The 22,253-nt window shown below is 39.1% G+C and overlaps 1 protein-coding gene and 1 long non-coding RNA gene across 2 annotated transcripts; both read right to left on the bottom strand.

The window, feature by feature from the left end:
* Window positions 1–985: 985 nt before the first annotated feature.
* cep78 (centrosomal protein 78) lies at window positions 986–12,957 on the bottom strand. Its single transcript, XM_012870092.3, has 16 exons — window positions 12,824–12,957; window positions 11,291–11,559; window positions 11,022–11,197; window positions 10,631–10,703; window positions 10,434–10,537; window positions 10,112–10,286; window positions 9,888–10,001; window positions 8,835–8,899; window positions 8,632–8,734; window positions 6,654–6,771; window positions 6,467–6,509; window positions 6,181–6,333; window positions 5,952–6,029; window positions 5,602–5,783; window positions 3,547–3,700; window positions 986–2,002 (listed from the first exon to the last, which is right to left on the bottom strand). Exons 2-16 carry the CDS (start codon window positions 11,550–11,552, stop codon window positions 1,436–1,438), a joined length of 2,367 nt encoding a protein of 788 aa, XP_012725546.2. The 5' UTR covers window positions 11,553–11,559; window positions 12,824–12,957; the 3' UTR covers window positions 986–1,435.
* Window positions 12,958–16,894: 3,937 nt separating this feature from the next.
* Window positions 16,895–21,308, bottom strand: LOC105931340. Its single transcript, XR_004932202.1, has 4 exons — window positions 21,281–21,308; window positions 19,807–19,933; window positions 17,166–17,284; window positions 16,895–16,984 (listed from the first exon to the last, which is right to left on the bottom strand). It is a non-coding gene; the product is annotated as an uncharacterized LOC105931340 (long non-coding RNA).
* Window positions 21,309–22,253: the final 945 nt, after the last annotated feature.

The raw sequence follows: 22,253 nt of genomic DNA, 5'->3' as shown, positions 1-22,253 counted from the left end.
CAGGCCAGGACAGCAGTCCACGAAGACCCGAGGAACCACGTCTTCAGATGTAAATGTGGAAGAAACTGTTTAACAGAACGCTTCCTGTGCTCGGTGTCCTCCGCAGTCATTCTTCTGGCCTCTACTTGTTGTTTTGTGGTGACAGTAATGAACCAGGCACTGTCCAAAAAGAACACCGTGTTCAACTCCACCTCACCCATGAAAAGATCAACAAAAAAAACAAAACAAAAAAAACAACTTTAAAGAGGAGGACTCAGGTTTTAACTTTCAAAAACTTACAACACAGCAATAGGTTTGATTCCTGCCAAGTTTCACCTCCATGCATGTGACCAAAACATTTCTCCTGTGAGCGGGGCAAACGAAGAGCCTAACGACTCTCTATTGTTGGGGGGATCAGTTCCAGGTAAATCTAAACTCTAATGAGGCCTGCAGGTCTATAAAGCTTGAAACCCCCACACCGCTCCAGACATTTTGAACTGAGAAAGCTTCCTGGATGAGAAGCAAAACGTCTTCAGCTTCAGAATAGAAGCCCAGTTGTTTTATTTTAGCCTTTTTTTGGATTGATCATGACCTGGATGACTGAGAATCTTCACCAGCATAACTCTACCTCACCACATCTGGGCTGGGGGGGGGGACTTCACTTCTTCCCTGAAACTTCAAGAAATTTAACAAGGAAATGTTGGCGCTTATGAGTTTTCAAGAGCCACAATGGACGTCTACTCATGAAACAGATACGCATGGCAAAATGGCAAAAAAAAATAATTAGTTGGATAATTTAAAAAAAATAAAATCATCTTTTAGATGGCAGAAACCAGCAGCATCAATATTGTAGTGTTTGTATAGAACACACTGTTGGCCACATAAAAACATATTTTAAAGATTTATAGAAATAACTTTACAAAAATCAACAGTCAACTTTTTAAATACAGTTTCTGTATTTCAAAATATCTTTCAAGACCCAACAAAAAAAAAAAAGGAAACAAACACTTTAAGCAAAACATTTTTATTATGTCATACAAAACAATATCCATGCCGCGATAACCAAGCAATCATCTGCAACTAAATTATGTAATTCCAAGAAGAGAACGAAATTGGCACAACAGATAAAACGAGCATGAGTTTTATCTCCCTGCTGCGTAACCTTCGCCTGTGCCGACGTTAACCTGAGACGGCGCAGATACGAACCAAGACTTGACTGAGGTAGCGCTGATTTCTAATCCCGCGGATCAACTCTTACCGTCGTAAATGTGTCTAAACACGCGCTAAAGAGCAACTTCAACTTCTGTGGCTCGCCTCTTTCTTAAAGCAACAATCCTGATGGTGTGTCTTACAAAAATAAAAATAAAAAAAATTCTCTGCTGATTAATGTTTCAATTATTACAGAAAAAAAAAACAAATATGTAGAAAAGTAGGATTAATAAAATGTCATGCCACATCAGAAGGACTCATCATCTGAGTGAGCTCTTAGAGACCCCGTTTGTTTCAGAGATGCCCTCCCAGGGTAAGGCCTTCCCTCCGACCCTTCTGACCCGGGCTGCCCCCCCATCTGCCTCCCCTTCCCTCTGCGCCGTGACCCCACTGACCCCACAGACTCTGCCTTGTCACTCCTGATCTCGCTGACGCTCTCCGAGGAGCCGCCGTGCGTCCCCCGGTTCTGAGAGGCTGGGCTGTACGCCGAGTTGTTGCTGAAGCCGTCTCTGTGGCGACTGCTGCTCCTGTTAGAGCTGGTCTCCATCCTCGGCCGCGCTTCGAAGGTGTTGCCGAAGGAAAAACGATCAAAGGACTTTTGACTGTGAAAGCTGTGCTCGGAGCCCGAGTCTGGCTGCATATCAGGCCGAAAATATTGACGCGGTTCCTCCTCTCCAGCCACCGCTGCGTCTGCTGGCTCCAATTCAATGTGATTAAAGGTCACATCCACTAATCTGTCTTTATGCAAAGAGGAGGACAGGTGAGGGGGAGTAAAGGTTGTCCCACCAGGAGGAGAGGTTACCAATTTACTTGGCTGAAATGACAAAAATGAAAACGAACATTTAAACGGAATAAAGATGCAGCCGCTGGATCTCATGACGGTAACCAAACCAGGTCGTGTGAGAATTCACATCCATTCAGGTTATTTCTACTGCGCCAGTTCACAACAACTTTACAAGACCGACGGATCCAATTTACAAACAGAAAGATGATCCAATGCGTCCAAATATCTAGACAGATTCAAACTCAGTTAAAAAAAATATTCCTATTAAAATCTATCCTAATAATATGCTAGTAGGCAAAAGATTTTAATCTAAATCTCAGCAGCATTAAGTTATTGACTTTACATTATTTCATGGCTTGACAATGGTCAGTAAGTAGTGGCAGTGGGAAGGAAATACTTCTTTTTAGCAGAAAGAAACGTTCAGCAGAACCAGAATTCAGTGTTAAACCCAGAATGGAATTTAAAATAATTCTTATATTTAAAGCCTTCGGTAAGTATGGTCAGCAATTTACTTATTTCTCTTACTGCTCTGTATTTATTGCTGCTTTCAGCCCCCCCACCTGAACCAGTGTTTCCATTTAGCTGTGACCCCTTCCTGTAAGAGACGATCAGCTCGATCCACAGCTACTCGAGTAGCCTGCAACTTTTAGATGTGTCAGTTGCCCTACACACCTGAATAAAATAGCTAAACTGCCTCTCTAGCATGCAGCCAGGCCCCAGCTCTGCTAATGAGCTGATATTTGAGTCAGGCATGTTGAAGCAGAGAACCACCTAAAGGGTGCAGGACACCGGCCCCCCAGGACTGCTGTTAGAGACCCCTAGAGGAACCACCTGGCCCCGCCTCGTTCCTGGAAAACCTACTTTCCAACCAGCATTATAAGCTTAATTTGACGGCATTGTAAAATAACTGTCATATAATTTGTGTATAAATGTGTATGTAAATTAGAATTTTAACCCGTCAACACGACTGTATTGATTTGGTCAGGTATTTCTGCATAAAAAAACGTAAAGTGACTTGAGACATTTCTTGTGAATTGCCATTATATACATTGTTAGAGGTCTGGATTGAATGCCGTTAGCTTTTAAACCACAACCGCTATGAAACTATCTGCAAGTGATTGTTTGCATTACTTTCTGGACTCTGAAGTAGCAACAGTCCTGCAGTAATTTTTTCACATAATTTACATAAACAGGCATGTGTTCGGTCGCAGTGTGCGAAAACACACGTAAATAGAAAATTATTTGGAAATTTAGGTCCGTGGATAAAAACAATCCAGGCTGCGTAACTGAAATGCACTTTAACAGAATAAAGAACTACCATATTTTTCGGACTATAAGTTGCACCATTTTTCATAGTTTGGCCGATCCTGCGACTTATTTTCAGGTGCAACTTATATATAAATTTAAAAGATAATTCATATTGACCAGCATGATTTAAGGAATAAACGTTACCGTCTATAGCCACAAGAGGGCTCGCTAGGCTTATGAAAACTATCCTGCTCCTGTAACACGTAAAATATGGTGATCAGCCGTTACGCTGAAATCTGGATAACATGCTTTCCCCGGTTCCTTACCAAAGAAGCGGCTTCTTGAACATCCCCGAACTCCCTTACAGTCGCTGCAGCTGCACGTTCTGACTGAGGGCCCATCGTAGAGGAGAGCTGGGGTTTTCCCAGAGGCTGGAAATCTGATGTGTTAATCCCAGCAACTGATGCCAGCTGACCTAGGCTAAAACATAAGGACAGAAATTCATCAGATGCCTTTCTAAGCTACAACAAAGATTACTGCAACGCTTTACTTTCAGCCTCCACAACAACTCCAATAACTCCAATTATGAACTCTCTACATTTTAAAGAGTTTCAATGCCATGAATGGTATCAGTCACAACCTTGTATGATTTTATTTTACTGTACTAGCCTTGCTTTGATATTTTTCTCTAAACAAGATAAACATACCCGTGTGTTTCGTATTATGACCATCAAACTGTAGCAGGGCCTTCGTTCAGACCTGGGAGCAGCAGAGATCGTTGGAGTTTGTAAAGGTGAACTGAAGACTAATCTAACCTTCTCTTAGGTCAGGGGTCCTCGAGGCCCCGGTGTCTCTGCCTCAACACACCTGAGTCAAATGATCAGGTCACTAGTAAGACTCTGGGGACCTTCACTGTAAAAAGGGAACTAAAAGTAAGTGAAGTTTTCTGGAAATCAGTATATTTTTCATTGATTAGAGCAGGTAAATAAGACTATTTGCCAATGGAATAATCCATCATCTTATTTCAAGTGCAGGATGTTTAATTCTAATTCTTATTAATTCTTATTATAGGGGTAATAATACTCATTCCATTGGCAAATAGTCTTATTTAGTTCCTCAAATCAGGGAAAAATACACTAATTTCAAGAAATTTTTACATACTTTTAGTTCCCTTTTTGCAGTGTTGGCTCTGCCAGAAATGTTCTAGTTATAGCTCTTAGCTCCTGTTCCTTCATCTCTCATGAGGTCAACAGTAAGAACACTGTCGCGAGTAGGAAAGGAGCAGCTGACGGCTGTGCTGATTTCGGACAGCCTTTAACTCGTCTGTAATTACGCAACGAAAACGCTCATGGATGATTCTAGTCAAATCCGGGCCTACAGCCTTCCGAAAATGAACAACAAAGTTTGCGCTCTCTTCTCGCCGGACATTTTCGTTAATTTCCGTGAGGTGGGTTGTGCTTATTCATGCAAAGGATTGTGGGAGTCCTTCCAGCTGCTTAGCGCCCGTAAGGGACCTTGCGAGGTTCCTATGCTAAAAGGAGCTATGAGAGGAAGCATACAGGCCAATTTTTCTACTTCCTTCTCTACTTACTGCATCATTCAGACAGCACTTGTCACGCGGCTGCTGACGCACATCTGCTTTAGCTAAATAGTCCTTACCCAATAGACCTTTTCGGATGCGGCCCTTGATTGCATGCTGAGGAGGTAATTCGGCCATTTGATTCAGGCCTGTTGGACCAGGAACACGTCTGAAAGGACATGAGACCTGGAGGACTGGAGTTTAAACTCCTGTTTAGGTTAATCATATCAGTAGTTGGACTGTTCTTTCAGCTCGGCTTTATGTTGAGTTTAAACAGTTGTGTATACTATATATATATATATATATATATATATATATATATATATATATATATATATATATATATATATATATTTATTTATTTTACTTTATCATCAGGACTAATTAACTTTTATACAAGCTGTCTGAATAAAAAGTTGAAGTTTTGTTTTCTTCTAGTTATTTTATACTATTTTTTTTTATCTTTTTATTAAACGCTTAGCAGGACTTCAGACTCCATGTTTTGTTTTTATCTTGACTTCCAGTGTCTCTTCATCACCATCATGACGCTATTGTGTCTCCTCAGTCGCTCAAACCAACATCACATCTGTTAACTGGACACATCTGTACTTTTTCATGGTAAGCCTTATTTAATTAACCTTCTTGAGGGTTTTTACATTGTTTCTCTGTGCATGAAAGGTGTTCTAGAAAATAAAGAGTTTGACTGACCCATTAACTGACCGGCGACAGATAATAAAACTAAGAGTTTAAGAATTTTTGTAAACTTCCAAATACTCTGGTGTAGTTAAAAAAAACAACCCACCCAGCATCCTTGAGGAGATCCAGGAAGGCGTGGAACTTATTAAACGAGTTCTCGATGCTCTCGAGGACCGCCTCGTCTTCAAGAGCGCTGAAATTACGAAGTGCTGATCTAGACCCAGTAGCTGCAAGGGCTTCAGACAGCGAACTGTTGGCGTCGCGAAGTCTGCCGTTCTCCAACTCATACTGAGAAGAAATTAAAAGATGGCTGAACCTGCCAACTGTTTGTTCTTTGATAAAAAAAAAAGTTAAATACAAAAAAAAAATCTGCATTTTAATCATTTTGAAATTAAAACATATCTCATTGAAAAGAAAGCCAAAGATAAAACTGGCTGAAGACAAAGATGTAACTACCTCCATGAGTCTTGACTCGGCTTTTAGTCGAGCCCGGCGCTCTTCTGCCAGCCGTAGACGGCACTCCTTCAGCTCCATCTGCAGGGCAAACAGGAAAACGCGTTGGACCTGAAGAGCTCCTTGTTAAAGCAGGCAGGCTCTAAAAGCATACAGTATAAAACAACAAAGCCCCTGACTGTTTTTAGCTTTTTTAAGTACCGGTACTTATGGTTGCTGTTGATTTGCTGACCTGCATACGATCGAGCTGTCGTCCGGTTACTCTGTCCGTGAGTCTGAGAGAAGACGACGTCCGACCCACTTCCAGCACCACTTCTTCTTCATCTTCACTGTCTTCCTCTCCCTCTGAGTTTGACTCCATTGTAACTTTGACCGTCGCTGCGCCCTAAAGAAGCACACATCGAGCATATGTTAACATGGATTAAAAGCTTAGATTCAGTAATTCCTTTTCACATCTTGATCCATTTTCTAATGATATACTTTGAACATTCTACTTGCATAAATGGGGGAACCATAACCTGAAAGCTCTTGTCTATGACGGTAACACCAGGAGGAAGACCTCTGAAATAGAACAAAGTAAAATAACCAGTTAATACTTAAAACACATTAAAAGTTTTATTGTGGTATTTACAATTTCCACTAAATATAAAGCCACACACCATATAACCAAAAACAAAAAAGGCAGCTTTCCTCACTTCTTCTCACCTCTGACGTCCAGCTCGAGCAGCAGTCCGCCAAGGAATAAAACTGGAGCGAGAAGAAGGCTTCTTGGTTAAAGCGTCCACTGAAGTCTGTCCTTTGGGAGACGTTCCTTTATGAGAGGCTGAAAGAGCAAAAGAGTCAAACCAAAAACTGGGATTCCATCAACTCAGAGGTTAAATGCCTTCATTTATTAAACAAAATGGACTAAAAAGCTCAAATCCCATATACCATTTTGTGGATTCTGAGCATGTCAAAAACAAACTCCCCAAGAGGCAATCCATAACGGACATCAGGACTCAGATTAGTTTTTAATCAATGGATAACACTAATAATTATCTTAATCAGGGCATGAACCCAGAAGTTTTCAATGAGATACAACTGAAAATCAACTTTAAGTGTAATTTTTCAGTAGACAATATTAGTTATTGGAACAGATATTCTCCCTGCATGTTGCCAAAAGTGTTGTTGCATTGAGTTATTTGTACTCAATACAGTTGGTTTTATGATATTTTTACATTACATGTCTGTTTATAGCAGGTAACTCTTGGAAATGAGACCAAATGTTATAATGAGGTTTATATGCGCAAATATAATAACAACAGAAAGAAAGAACCACGACTTATGTCTGTGTTCAGCTCATCTGCATGACAAACCTTATCTGAATGGAAAAACTAAATCATTTCAAACTTACAAATACATTCACCGGCCACTGCATTATTAGAAACACCACCTTAGTTCTTTATTAGCCAATCACACAGCAGCAATGCCATGCCCTTAGGCATCTAGATGGGGTGAAAAGGACTTGCTGAAGTTCAAGCCGAGTATCAGAATGGGAAAGAAAATGGATTTAACAAAGCTGGCACGGTGCTGTACAGGCTGACCAGAGTATTTTAGAAACCACTAATCTACTGAGATTTTCAACCAAAACCACCTTGAGTTTACAGTGAAGCGTCCAAAAAAAGAAGCAAACATCCAGTGAGTGGCAGTTCTGTAAACAAAAGTGCCTTGTTGATGTCAGAGGAGAAAGAAAAGACTGATCTGAGACAGCAAAGGTTTAAAAGGTACAGTATGCAGAATAACATCCCTGAAGATGTCAAGCCTTTACGCTGATGGGCTACAGGCTGTAATTCACACTGACTCACCGAAATCAAAATAAAACATGTCTCGTTTAATTTTGATTTCGACTTTCACATTCAGAGAGCTGGGTCAGAATTTGGTGCGACGATAATGTACCAAGCTCACTGTCCTCACATTCAGGATGTGGAGCCGACGCATCTGAAGTAACGTCCCGCTATGATGTCAATCAGGACCAAAACTTTAGAGGAATGTTTCTGACACCTTGTTACATCTATGCTCCAAAGGAATAAGGATTTTGGAAGGCAAAGGTGCTTACGAGGTCCTCAACAGAACAAATTGTACACATTTGCCAGCAAGGTGTAACTAATAAAGTGGCCGGTGAGCATATTTTGATTCATATTAATATGTGACAATAATTTTTAAGTGAACTTTCTTTTTGATTGTTTTGTCATGAAGACACGATTTTGGCATTTGTTTTCTTCTGTTTGAATTTAAATCTGAGCAACATCTGAGCGTCTGCACTGGTGAACTGTGTTGTTTCTCTTTAGACCTTTTTAAAGGTGTATCAACAATTTCCGGAAAAAAAAAAAGTGGTAGATGTTTTCATTTCAAAGTTCACACTTAAATGCTGTTTCCTGTTCCCTGTGAGCTAGTCTGTGTAGTGGTGCTCCTCTATCAGCCCCTACAAAACCAAAGTATCTCCTTCATTTAACATGACAGATCTACAAAAAGCTAAAGCCAGTCCTATCTGAGTAGGTAACTACAACCGTTAGAAATACAACATATCAAGAACGTTCCATGGTTGTTTCTGCTTCCTCCCCCACATGCGTGCATTGTTCCTCAGTGAACACAATGCAGATTGTTTTTAACCGAGTGAAAAGAAACAAAACTACTAAAATCATACCTTTCCTATATGTTGATCTTCGTCTGACTGTAACGGGTATGGCTCCTCTTCTTGGCCCAGGCGCTCTGTGTGACTCTGTGGTTGTTGGTTTTATCCAGCAGTACTGCAACACAAAAGAAGAGAAACGAGCTACAGGTTCACAAAGGACCTACAAGAACATGTACTTAGAATAATAAATAGTAATCTAAAAGATTAAGTGTTACCTCGGGTGACTGTCCCGCAGCGTTCATGAGTACTCTCTCGATCACAGTTTTAATTAAAACTTTATCTGTGAGGAAAAGAAAAAGTCAGAAGCTTGTTTAGTTGTTTTTAAATCAGAACCCCAATTGTGCACCAGAAGGCATAAGGTGCTGGTCAAAGCATCTTTGCTGTCATTTTCAAGGCGTGTGGCAAAATGTAGCCTGGTCTTCCTAAGACATCCTTTTAGTGTTGCTTTCTTCTTACAGCTCTTCAATAAAGACAGAATTTTTGGAGTGCGAAATTAAGAGCTGTTCTGTCGATTGAGCCTCCAACCTGAGCACTTTAACTGGATCTCTGCAGCTCCTCCAGAGTTACCATGGGCCTGCTCGGTCCTCACTGGGTCTGGAAACTGTGCTCTACAACTTACATTTTCAGATGATGGATGAAACAGTGGCCCTTCAGACCTTTAAAAGCCTGGGACTTTATTTTCTAATCCAAGCCTGGAAGCTGAATACAAATGCCCGCCATAATTCTTAGATCTTTGCGTTACTTTTTTTTTTACTTTTACTTTCACGTCATAATTATAAACTACATTCTGAGTCCTTTCGGCTGCTCCCTTTTTTTTTTTGGTATTCTTTTTGATCCATTGTATATATGAAGATTCACTGTATATAACTGAATGCACCTTCCCTACTCTGCACCTTCTTGTATGAGCCGATGTGACGAGTGAATTTCTCCATTGTGAGATCAATAAAGACTATCTTATCTTATCTTATCTTATTCAATGATCACCACAGCAAGTCAATATAATTTGCACACAGACTTGGTTAAAGCTTTTACACCAGAAGCCCTTCCTGACGTGACCGGGACTGGAACCAGAGTCCCTGGTATCAAAGATGTGAACTTAGACCGTTACACTGCAAAAGGACTAAAAATTATGCACTACACTCTATCTAGTTTATACATATAACATTTCAATAAATCATTGAAAGTTGATGCTATGACATGAAAAAACATGGAAGTGGATGATTGATACGAAACACCTTTCCAGGACTTGTAATTATTGACAGTCTTACCAACTAGAGGGTTACTCCGGATATCCAAGACACACAGAGAGGAATTTGTTTTCAATGCTTCTAACAAATGACGAACTCCTTCATTGGACAGACCGCATCTCTGTAGATCCACCGCTGTTCAACACGGCACAAGAAACAAAAACCTTTTAGCAAAATCCAACCAATATTGCAACAGGGACTAAAGAACACGGTACGATTTTTCTTCTTCTAAAATCCCTACAAACCTTTGACCCAGAGGTCCTCAGACAGTTCGTGTGCAAGGGCAGCAGCACCCCGATCCCCGATCAAAGTGTTACAGTTTAAGGTGACGCGACGGAGTCCGCTCATCCCTTCAAACTGTGGCAGCCGATACCTCAGGGACTCTGCCCACGCCGTACCGTGTCTCTGCATTGCCTGGTGCTGCAAATGTTATTATTTTCCCATTAGAAATATTTCTCAGATGGTTTTTTTGAATTTACAATATGTGAAAACATTTTACTTCAGTAAAATGACGTGTTAGCTTATTACAATTCCAGTAGGTGGTAGGTAGAAAAGGAGATTTCACACCTTGATTATGTTAGCCATGTGCTCCGCTCCTCTCCAGGTTAAACTGCATCCCGTGAAATCCACCGATCTGATGCTTGTGGAATATTTCACACTTTGGCAAATGACTGAAACGAGACCCCAAAGGCAACATGTTCATGTGCAGAATGAACGGGCGATGTTCTTAATGCTCCAGATAAATAGGAAAACGCGACACATACCCTCTAAGCCCTCATCAGAAATGGGACAGTTAGCCAGAGAAACGTTTTCCAAGGAGGTGCTTTTTGCCAAACCCTGGAACCACATACAAGTAACACTCATCTTTTTTCTGCTCTTAAATAAGTGCTTGAATTTTTTTTTTTTCCCCACAGGCTTTAAGTCTCATACCAGGTTCTAAATTAGAGATGGACCAATCAGGCTTTTCTATACAGAAACTGATCTGTTTTGGTGTTCTATACAGTGTGAGATGGGCATTCTGATTTTTACCATTTACATTTTTTCCCCTTGAACTGCTAGAAAATAAGAGACAAACATCTTTTGCAGGTTCTGATGGAGGCAATAGTTTAGACCCCCCTCCAACTTCATTGGTGCAATAAAGTTGGCTGTGTTTACCTTCGTTAAAGTGATGAGATCCCTTTCTCTTAAAGGAAGTCCATTAAGATGCAGAGTCTTGAGGATGGGAGAGACCGTGAGACACTCTCTCAGTGCCTTACAAAGCCTAAAGGTGATGTCCTTGGAACGAATGGCTGGGATCTTCCTTTTAAAAGTAGACTTATAGTACCTTTTATCTGGAATTATAAATGATAGAACCGAGGTCAATAGATAAAACTGTTTTGAAGCCCGCAAGGAGGAACAGTTTACTTTTCATTGCCATTTCTTACCTAAATCTGCAGAAGCTTGACCGCCCCGATATGTGCTGCTTATTGCAATATGGTGCAGGTGTTTGTTGATGGCTATAGAGTGGAGAATAGGTGGCCAGTCCAGTAATTTGACCCTGTCCCCGTTAAAGTCAAGCATTCCTTTGTCTAAGTTCATCTTAACAGCAGGGAGAGGGACTGAATCCTGCCTTGCACAGGAAAACTCGTAGTATGCCATGAAGTCATGAGCACCCTGCCGTCGAATCTGAGCATTATCTTGAACCATCTTTGACCTAGAAAACAAAATAAAAGGTTTATTAACGACATGAGATTTTAATTTCTTTACTGGAAAATACCCTATCATATGTATCTATTGCTGTCATCTTTCAGGGTTAGTAACAGCTGCCTGCCTCAATTCAAACCTACTTGTATAAAGATTCGTTTAACATCCATTGTAGAGGAGCAAAAATGTAATTAAAACAGATTTTAAAAATGACATATATACGTAAAAGCAAAGAGGATGAGTGACCTCATTTTTTAGTTGTTTTTTTATTAAGAGGTTGTGTGTATTTAGTTAAAAAGGTGGTAGATAGAGTGCGATGAGTCCATAAAAATATGTCTACTCAGTGAAGCACAACAATATGCAATAGGTTCAAAGTAAATTGTGCTGAACGCAGCGTTTTTATCCACAGATGATAACCTTGCACATGATCCGGGTTCTACTGATGCAGATGCAGTTAGGCAACATCTTAAGACCAGATTACTTTGTTACTCAAAAAGTCCCGAAGCATAACATATCTTTTTCTTTTAGGTCTAATTCACAAAGAACTATGAATGTGAACAACAATGAACACTTAAACTAAACTTTTCATAATTTTTAAATAATATGCCACTTTTATTCTACCATCTAATTAGTTTTAATTCAATTATATGGTATTATATACTCTTGTTCACTGTTTTAGTTTGTTTCTTTTTATAATTACCCACGTTTTTAGTTAATGATTTTTGTATATGTGTTTCTATTACACGTTATAATGTAGGGGTGCAGTCACTGTTTGCATGGCGCACATCCTAGTGTGTCTTCCGAGACGCATTCCTTTCTTTCTTTTTTAGTTACAGGCTTTGGTAAATTCAGGGGACTGCAACAGTTGTGCCGATTGCACTGTTTTTCTGGTACAAAAGTCAACGCTTAGCTCTGAGGGGGGTAGTTTTTAAGAAGCGTCACGCAAAATATAGTGGGCATTGCCTGTATTAAACTGCCTTTGTTATCGATTAGGGTAATAAAGTTGAGCATCAGAAGCCCACATCTTAACTACAGATAATTAAACAGAACATTTAATTCTGAATACCAACGTTTCATTTTGTCCGATTTAAAAAAAAAAAAAACATTTATTGCCAGTTTTCACAACACTTTAGACGTCTTTAAATGAAGCTTGGATTCAACCGTTAGCTAAACTCAGCTCCTAGCAACCGTGTTTACAGTTGTTAAGTCATTTAAACTCTCGAATTTCACGTATATCTAAGTCACGTGTAGTACAGATAAACAATAAAACGCACCTTAGATGTATGCCTGATGATTCTGTTGGAAAGATATAACTCTGGGCTTGTGTATAGGCCGGTTTCTTTACAACTTCTGCGGTTTGTTTAGAACGGTTGACAACAAGCTCAAAAGTGGCGCTGTTGCTCTGTAAGCGTCCACTTCCGCTTCTTCTGCATGACAGAGCCTCCGGTCAGCGAGGTGCTGCCACCTATTGACTCGGGTGAATTAACGAAGAGCGTTATTTGGCGCTGGCTCTTAAAACTTTGATCAAATATGGTAATAAGGATACATAACTAGTTTTAGCAGTTTCTGCTTTAAAAACCTTCAATAAAATTGCTCTAATGGTTCCAGATTTGTTTGTTTTTTAGCCCGTTTTTAGTCATTATAGGCAGATAAGTTGTTTAATTCTTTTTTCCTCCGACCAGCTTTATACTGTGGTGAAAGAAATAAAGCAAGAAAATAAATAAGGACACTTTTTATGGACAAGATTTATACAATTTCCATGGGCTTTGCTCTTGCATTGTTTCCTCTAAGAAACATATACAGAGACAATTTCTTCATTCAATTGAACCTTAAGGCATTGACTTACATTTTACGACCCCGTTGTTATTTTTAAGTAAGTTCTTCTTAGTATCTTAGCTGTTCTTAAGATTTACCCTTCTGGAATGAGATGTCTGATGTTTCTCCAGGAATCTGTTGGAGCCATTTCTCCTGAGTGATCCAATGACCACGGGCACTACTAGTGTCTTCACCTTCCAGGCTCTTTCTAGTTCTTCCCTGAGCCCTTGGTGTTTCTCCTGTTTCTCATGCTCATTTTTCCTGATGTTTCCATCACTCAGGATGGTCACATTGATTACAACAGCTGCCCTCAGCTGCTTATCAATGATCAACATGTCTGGTTGGTGGGCCATTTCAATGTTGTCTGTACCTGGAAGTCTCACAGGATCTTAGCTCTGTCATTCTCCACCACCTTGGGAGGTGATTCCCATTTTGACCTGTGGGTCTCCAGTTGGTATTCTGAACAGATGTTTCTGTACACTAGACCAGCCACTTGGTTATGGCGTTCCATGTATTCCTTCCCTGCAACTTGTACTTTCTTCTCCACAAATTATTTTTAGACTTCTGGGATGGGGCAGTTCTTTTGTCCACTATGTTTTTGTGCTTACATGTCTGAAGGAAGAAATTACTGTCCTAATCAATAAAGTTAAGCTTGTTTGTTGGCTTTCTGTTTGTCTTTTTTGCTGAAAATGTTAATTGTGATAGTTATTGAATTTAAAATTAATTATTATCAAATGCAGGAGGGAGGGAGGTTCTATTATTGTTCTTGAATAAGTGTTTGCCCTTTTACAGATTCCTTCTAAGTGTTTCTTTTCTACACCAAAATCTATCACAACCATGAAGAAATCGTTTATGTTGGACAAACTTAATATAAACTTTACAGCTGTTTTTCAGTTATAATTGTATATCTTAAAGAAGAAAAAATCACACCTACTTGGCCCTGTGTAATATAGAAGCTGCCCCTTCATCCTAATAAATGATTGTGACACCCTTTTGGAGAGTTTTCCTACATGATCTGCCAGACAAAAATGAAACTTTAGCATCTTAGGGAGTTTTAATTCCAAATTTTTATTGTTTTTAGGCATTTAGAAGTGGATTTGCGGTTGTGCTTCAGATCACTGTGCTCAGACAGAAGTGAGTTTGATCTGAAGGTGAGTTGATGATGAGACGTTCACCTCAATAATTTTCATTTAGAGAACAGAATTCATGTTTTTTTCAGTTACAGTAGTCCAGGTCCTGAAGCTGCAAAGTGGGAATAGACTACCACACCGCCACCACCATATTTTACTATAGTGCTATGTGCTTAACTAAAATAGTGTGTTAAGTAAACACTATATTTAAAATAACCCACACTTTTCAAAATGGATGGAATAGAAAAATATGAGTTCAACTGTATTTGAATCAACCTGGAGCCAACTCTGAGACTTGGCATGAATGTTTATTGCTGAAAAATTAGATATACCTTAATAAGTATTATTAAGAAAATATGTTAAGTCACTTTTCTCTATTGTAAAGCACTTTGCATCATATAAAGCTCTTTGCATTGTCTCTGTACTGAATTGTGCTATACAAATAAATTTGCCTTGCCTTGCCTATTATATGTCCTTCTTGTCATAGAGGTTGATGCAATAGAAATCTGTGCCTCATTAGTCCAGTATAGATTGATTGATTTGAAATGTTTTTATTACATGACCTGGACGCTATTGAACCCCCTCACCCCCCCCCCCTCCCTCCCCCAACACACACACACACACACACACACACACACACACACACAAATCATTTAATAAAATAGGAGATCAATGAAAAATCTCGCAAAATGTGGCAATTCAGCATTGATTCAAAGTGGGTCGCCGGGAAGCTATTGATTTTTTTTTCGGGGAAGCTTTTTGTTTACGTGTTTTGATCGACTGGTCAATGCATTCAAGCGCGCATAGACTGAAGTCAAGCAAACTGCTACAGTACACGGCATGCCAAACGGCCTGGAGTGAGGTGTTAAAACACATCTATTATATATCTAAGTGTTCAGACCAAAAGCACTTGAATTGCATTCAAACAAGAATATAGCAACTTGTGGTATTGATGCTTACATTTACAGAATAAAAGATAAGATCTTTAAAGGTTTGTAAAGGCACTGTTGTGTATACAGATTATGCAGCAGGCATCGAGTTCACAAAACGATTGAGCTAATATTATTGAGATGTTAAATAGCAAGTGTACCCCGTATATCTTTTCCACAGAGATGACAGTTTCTGATAAACGATAAAAAAAGATATGTAAGTTGCCATGTATCAATAATGGGTATCTACACCATCTCTGATTAAACAAAAAAGTTTATGATATATTTAAAAGTCAAGGTATTCGGTTTTAAATAAGGTTTATATGTTGTTTTTTTAAGAAAACATCTCACACTTCATGAAATAAAATAAAAATGTAACTCAAACATTTCTGAATAAACAACATAGCAATTCTATCGTTACATGGACATATAATTCTGAGCTATTGCTTGTATATAAACATTTAAAAAGAAATCCAAAAGTGCCGTTTAAATTAAATTCTGTAACAATCTTTGATGACACACTTTAAAAGATATCATCAGCCATTTTAGCACACTCATAACTAAACGCACTCTTTACATCAGTTTTACAAGAAGAAGAATACCTGGATACCTGTGTACGTCACATCTGAGTTGAATCTGGCTCCAAAAACACAAGTAAGAAAAGGTAAATCATTACACTGAACCCCAAAGTTACTAATATTTCTGCCACAAACAAAGAAATTAAGGCAATCACTCGAAAGGTTGGAGGTCCAGCAGAACAAAGGAACGGAGTCCAACATCAAAGAAATTTTGGAGCTGCACAATTTGAAAAGCAAAACTTACTTTTATTACTTAAATTATCTAAATTAAGTTTTCTATTTACCAACATAAGCTAGCTAAATATTCCTACATCAACTTAAAACTGGCATTTCCCAGCCCTGGAAGTCCCTCCAGTGCAGCCTGGGGCCATTTGTGACCCTTGGACTGATTATGTGTGGCCCTCGACTACAATTCAAGAATAATACAAACTTGGCCCACTAACCCAGAAAAAGCTTTGGGCTAGCAAGAACGCATCATTTGGCACATTTTAACAACGAGCAATCTTCCCACTCAAGTGCGCCAAAACAACAATTATTATTGGATTTTAGCCATGAGTCATTTTTTCAGAAGCTTTAACAACTCAAATTGGAATAAGAGTCGTATAGCATTTGTTGGCGTCACTCAGACGGCATCTAGATGTTTGGGTTATTATAATGTTCAAGATTAACGGAGATTATTTTTTTGAGCATTCTAATGCACTAAATGGGTTTTCCCCTCAAATGGTTTTCGATTATAAATTTCAGAGAATAACTGAACTCCCCGAAAAACCTTATCAAATATACTTAGAACACAAATTTCTACATGATGAAGGAGCGCGTAGGAGAGGATTTCGATATGAATTCCTTAAACAAGAATAATCCAGATTTAGCAGCAGATATAGCATTTTTAGCAAAGGAATAGCTACTGTGTGTCCACTCCCAGAACAGAGTGGCATTCCAGGCGTGGGCAACATGACTCAGGTTAAGTGGTGCTACTGGGTGCACTGTGTGGGGCAGAGAAACAAAACAAGCTGATGAGGAGCTAAAGTCTTTGGTGAACACTCAGAATCTATATTTGTCATTTGCATTCTCTGATCGTGTCAAATTACAATGAACCAACATGAACTGGGTCAGCTGCAGTGTGTACCAGAAGTACTGGTGATGAGCAAAGGTCGGGCCGCCTACCTCTGTGACTGAGCTCAGCCGAGTCCGTCAGATTGTACTGACCGAGAGGATTAGCAGCCACCAGAGTCCAGTTACCGTCCCACTGAGACAGCGCACACATATTCCTCTCAGAACAGTCCCTACAGACGACACATATCAAGAGACAGATATAAAAATTACTTCAAATATTTAATATATAGCACAACAGACATGATTTCTACCTATTTTCCATAGTCTGTGGACATTAACAAACAATTATTTACTTAGGGTTTATTAATTAACAGCACAATACTAAAGTTGCCTTTCGACTGGACAATGTGGCAAAGGGCCTGTTGGCCTTTTTGGCATCTAAACCAACTTGGATTGATTTCAAAATTCATCACACTTAGACTTCTCCAAACCCCAGATTCCAGTTAAAAGCCCTGGTCTTACATGGTCTACAGACCAGAAAAGTAGTGATTTTACCAGCTTTAGATTATTTGAATGAATTCGTGAATATTATAGATTCTCTGGCAGGAGCTCAAAAACCAAAATGAGCAAAGTTTGGCTAAGATAAGGTGTGATGTGGAAAATCAAGGATAAAGGACATGATTCACATATACATTTATGCAAAAAGCTCGTCTTTTTTCAGAAATTCAGATTTTGAATAGCTGAAAATGAACCTCAATAAAAGGACACAGGCACATGTTGGCCAGCTTTCAGATGATTCCTCTAAAATGTCTTGATGACAGCTAACCCACCATTAAGCGGAAATGCAAAAGCAAGTTGTTACTTAGCCTAAGTGCTTTACAGTTTTTGTCGTCCTCTTTCTCTGTTGTTTTTGAGGGGTTTTTATCTTGAGAAAATAAATGTTTTTTGGAAAAAGCCAAATAAAAACAGCCATAAATAGCTCAGAGCTATTATCTCAGATGGTAAGTGACAGAATGAAATCGCTGCCTGGAAATTATCATTCAGTCACGGCAACATCAGTGATAGCCCATTAACATTTTCCCCTAAGATACACATAACTAAATTTTTCAGTACTACATAATTTTAATTGAGTATGGACAGGTAAAGTGCATCACATGGACTTACACTATTGTATCGTTTCTACATTTTTGACTTAATAACATACCGTTATAACAATTAGTCATCATGCACTAACATTAATAAACCAATTATTGACTTCTACAAACCTCAAAAACTGACACTAGAGTTAGGATTTCTAACGTTTTCCTTTCAAAATGTTTTCACTGTTGGTTTCAAGAAGGCATTTGTAAATGCTGCATTTAAGTTTTTAAAAATATAAATGAAGGATTGTGATTGCACACAACAGCACAGTTTTATTGCATAATGCAACTTTTGTAGTGAAGAGGTCCATTTCATGGGTAATTTTAATCAAGACTGCATGTATTGACTTGTAGCCAAGAAAACAGATGGTTTATGTATCAATCTATTTTTTTATCATCTCTTTCCTTGTCTTTGTGGAGCTTGTCACCTCGTTCACTCAACTCAAACCTAGAACATCAGAGCACAAGAAGGCGCCAAGAACACACAAGTCTCTAAATCTCATCCTGTAGTCTGGATCTGAGTAGAGCACTGTAGTGGTCCACCTCACAATAAATAGCAGAAAATATAGCGATAAAATACTAAGTCTGTCCAGAACTAATAGCAGTGGATGATATAATCATGATTTTCAAAACAGTTTTCCCATTTTAGAAAAGTAGTCCTTAAAGGAAAACATAAAGTATTTACTTATATATTTCCTTGTTTTTCTGTGTCCGTTTCTTCATCACTGGGTCCTCAGTCACCAATTTGATTTCAACATGTTTTCTTTTGGAAAAAGAAATTTTACATTTCTCCTACACTGAATGCAGCACAACCAATGACTTTGTTAGAGATCAGCTAATAATCCCTCTCTGGTGAATCGGGCAAAATCTGTCTTTGATACAGGGGACGTGAGTTTGAATCCCAGTTGCATCATGATGGGTGTCTAGTGTCTACTGCTGCCAGGAAGCTGTGTTGGGTTGGAGGAGAAGCAGACCACACCAAACTCTCTGAAACTTTTATCCATCAAAGAAGACACAACCCAGTCACAAAGCCTGGCAATAAATGTTTGCATCATGACCTACACCAATTTTTACATAAAGCCTGCAAGACTGCTACTGTGCTTTGTTTGGTTTCAGTCTTTGGTAACTTTTCCCACGTGTGTCCTCTTTGCATTAGTGATCTAATTCTGAAGTAAGGTGAGTAAACTCCAGTAAATCTATAAGAGACAGTGCCATGCGAGGCCAGCAGTAGGCACCAAAAGGAGGAACAGAGGAAAAACTGAAGTCGGCGTTAAGATAATTAACATCCACATCTGACCAGTAAAGCCTTTAATTGAAGTTCAATGCCTGGCAGTCTGATAATGAAAACAGATTATTCTGGTAGCTTTAAAACTTTACATTAACCTCATTTCTTTATTCTCCCTTTTCCTCTTCCCTCCTAGAATTAACATCTGGTTAAAAGTTTGTTGTGTTGTGCATGAATTATGTGGAACTTTGCCACCGACTTAGTTTCTACTTGGCAAATGGTGGATGTTATATCCTGTCGCTGAGTGTGTGCAGCTGTGCTACGCAGCACTTTATGGCCAAGGCAAAATCTGTTTCCAAGTATTTACTTATTGAGAGTGAATGCGTACCTGTTGTTTACAGAGTAGCGGGTTCTTCTCCTGCCGCCCAGGTTAGTGTATCGTCCTTTATCCCAATAGCACACAGCTGAGATCAAGTCTCGAGTCTCACACTTGAACTCGCTGTGTAGAGGTGGATCTGGAAATGAGGAAATCATTAAAAACTGAGATGCTGTATTACATACACAGCATATACCAAAACATAATGTGAAGGTTTATCATAAAGACACATCTGAACAAAAAGAACAGACATGGGAGGACCTCCAGAAATACTGACTGCTCTGGTAAAGATAATTTTAAAACAAATCTTTATACATTCATTGCATTGCACTGACATAATCTCCAATAAAACAAACCCATCCTTTGAGTTGAAAACATTTATTCTGTGGAAAGTAGTACAGCATGCTTTTTTTATTTCTGTCAGGTGAACAATTTTTATGTTGTGTGTTCCTTTCTCTTTAGTTTGAAATTATCTTGCTAAAAGTCAATGATTACCATTTAAAATTTTCTGGCAGAGACTGTCACATTTTTCACCTTTTTGTTTTGAGCTAAATTCACCTGGAGCACCAGTTGCTGAAAAACTCAATTTTAGTCTCATCAGACCTAAGCACATCCTTTCCAGTTTATGTCTTAGGATTGTTCAGCACAACCCATAAATTGATGTTTGTGATAACATGCAGCCATCATAGTCATTATTTATTTTTCATTTTACATTTATTTTTTTACACTGAAGCTTCATTACAAATCTGCTAAAAGCTTTGCCATGAATGAAAAGTGAAGTCAAAATATCCAGAGAAAAGTAATTTCCATGAGAAGCGGCATGTTTTAAGGCAATGAGAGTGGGAAAGCCGATGAAAGATATTTGGCACCACTGCCATGGAGTGAAGGAAGGAAGAAACAATACAGCAAGACTCAGCCGTGATCAGTCAGAGTTTGGACCAGAATCTGATATTCCTCATGCCAGTTGCGGCGGATGTTGCACATTCCTTTACATGAGGACTGAAGGTAAGCAAGTACAGAGTTCATCTTTACCAGCTATTAAATTCATACAAAAACATCTGATAAAATTGAGACATTCACAGTTCTGTAAAAAGGTGATTAATTTAGCTAACAATGTATATCACCAAATGTACATTTAATCCATAGAATAACTTAGAAAGCTGAATAAGAAGAATATTCTATCCTTTATCTGTCCCCAGTTATTTTATTTTCCATGTAACCACAAATAACAGAGTAGGATTACGAGCCTGGATGTTGAGGGGTGGGTCGGGATGGGTGGGATCTGGGTTGAGGGGTTGGGGCTAAATCTCGCAAGTCTCTTGCAGTACCTCCCTATGGGGGTTGTGACCCCCACTTTTAAGACCTCTGCACCAACCCCTTAAATTACCTCTTTTTTTGCCAAAGCCAGTTAATTCTTTTCACCATAAATTGACTGATTTTGTGCCAGATAATCATTCAAGCTTCAATCCACACATATACATCTTACATCCAACAAAGATGGTCGCTCCTGTTATAGTCAGGCCATTTGAACGGCAGACAACGTTGATTCCAGAAAAGCAAATTAAATTCTGATTAACAGCTGAGATGGCATAACTTCACCGACTCAAACGTTTCACTTTCATGATTGTGTTTTTGTAACGGATGCTTTTAAACTCTTTTCCCTCCTCAACAATGCAACAGAAGGTCGTGTTGGCCCCGACAGGCACGATTCTGTCCTGGGGAAACATCTGAGCTTCACTGTTGCTGGGGAGATCTTTTCCTGCAAAGAACAAGACATGAAGAAATATAATAAAAAGTTAGAAGCCATAAAAAAAACTATATAAGGAAGCAGTGTTAACGCTGTTCTAATCACTGGGGAAAAGTATTATCCATGAAAACATTAAATTTCCCGCTGACCTTCCAGGATCTGAGGTTCACTCTATTCACTTGTTGTTTCTCCTTCTCTTGAGCGGATTTGGACTGACAGTGAAGTACACTCCAGAGGTTCGACAGAAGTCCAGGTCCACTGGATCCCGTCTTAAATCACAATCAATGCAATATTTTCCAGCCCTACTAGTGTTAGTCAACAAGAATGTTAACATTTCAAAATTGCAAACTGAGTTGTTAAAATTTAGCTCAGTTTACTCTTGCCCTTTGTGGTTAGAGTGATACAGGGCAAGCTCTGCCTGGCTTATTATCAGTAATACTTAAATCTATTTGTTTCTTTTTAGATGTGCTTCTGAAAAATAAGACCTGCGTCATTAAAACACTTGCAGACACCTCTACCTCAGACGCCAGCAACAACCTGTTCTGTCCCATCCTGTCCTCTACATCAGCTGCATCCGCTGATGCTACGACAACCAGAACTGTCCCTTCTATGCCAGGACAGCACAGAACAGCAGGATAAAAGCTGCACCATTAGATCCTTAAAAACATTTTTTTTTATTCACTGCATAAATATGCATTTCTTTGCATTGGTC

The sequence above is a fragment of the Fundulus heteroclitus genome, chromosome 12 (genome assembly GCF_011125445.2).
Source record: "Fundulus heteroclitus isolate FHET01 chromosome 12, MU-UCD_Fhet_4.1, whole genome shotgun sequence".
NCBI classification, from domain to species: Eukaryota; Metazoa; Chordata; class Actinopteri; order Cyprinodontiformes; family Fundulidae; genus Fundulus; species Fundulus heteroclitus.
This window is presented reverse-complemented; position numbering and strand designations above follow the sequence as displayed.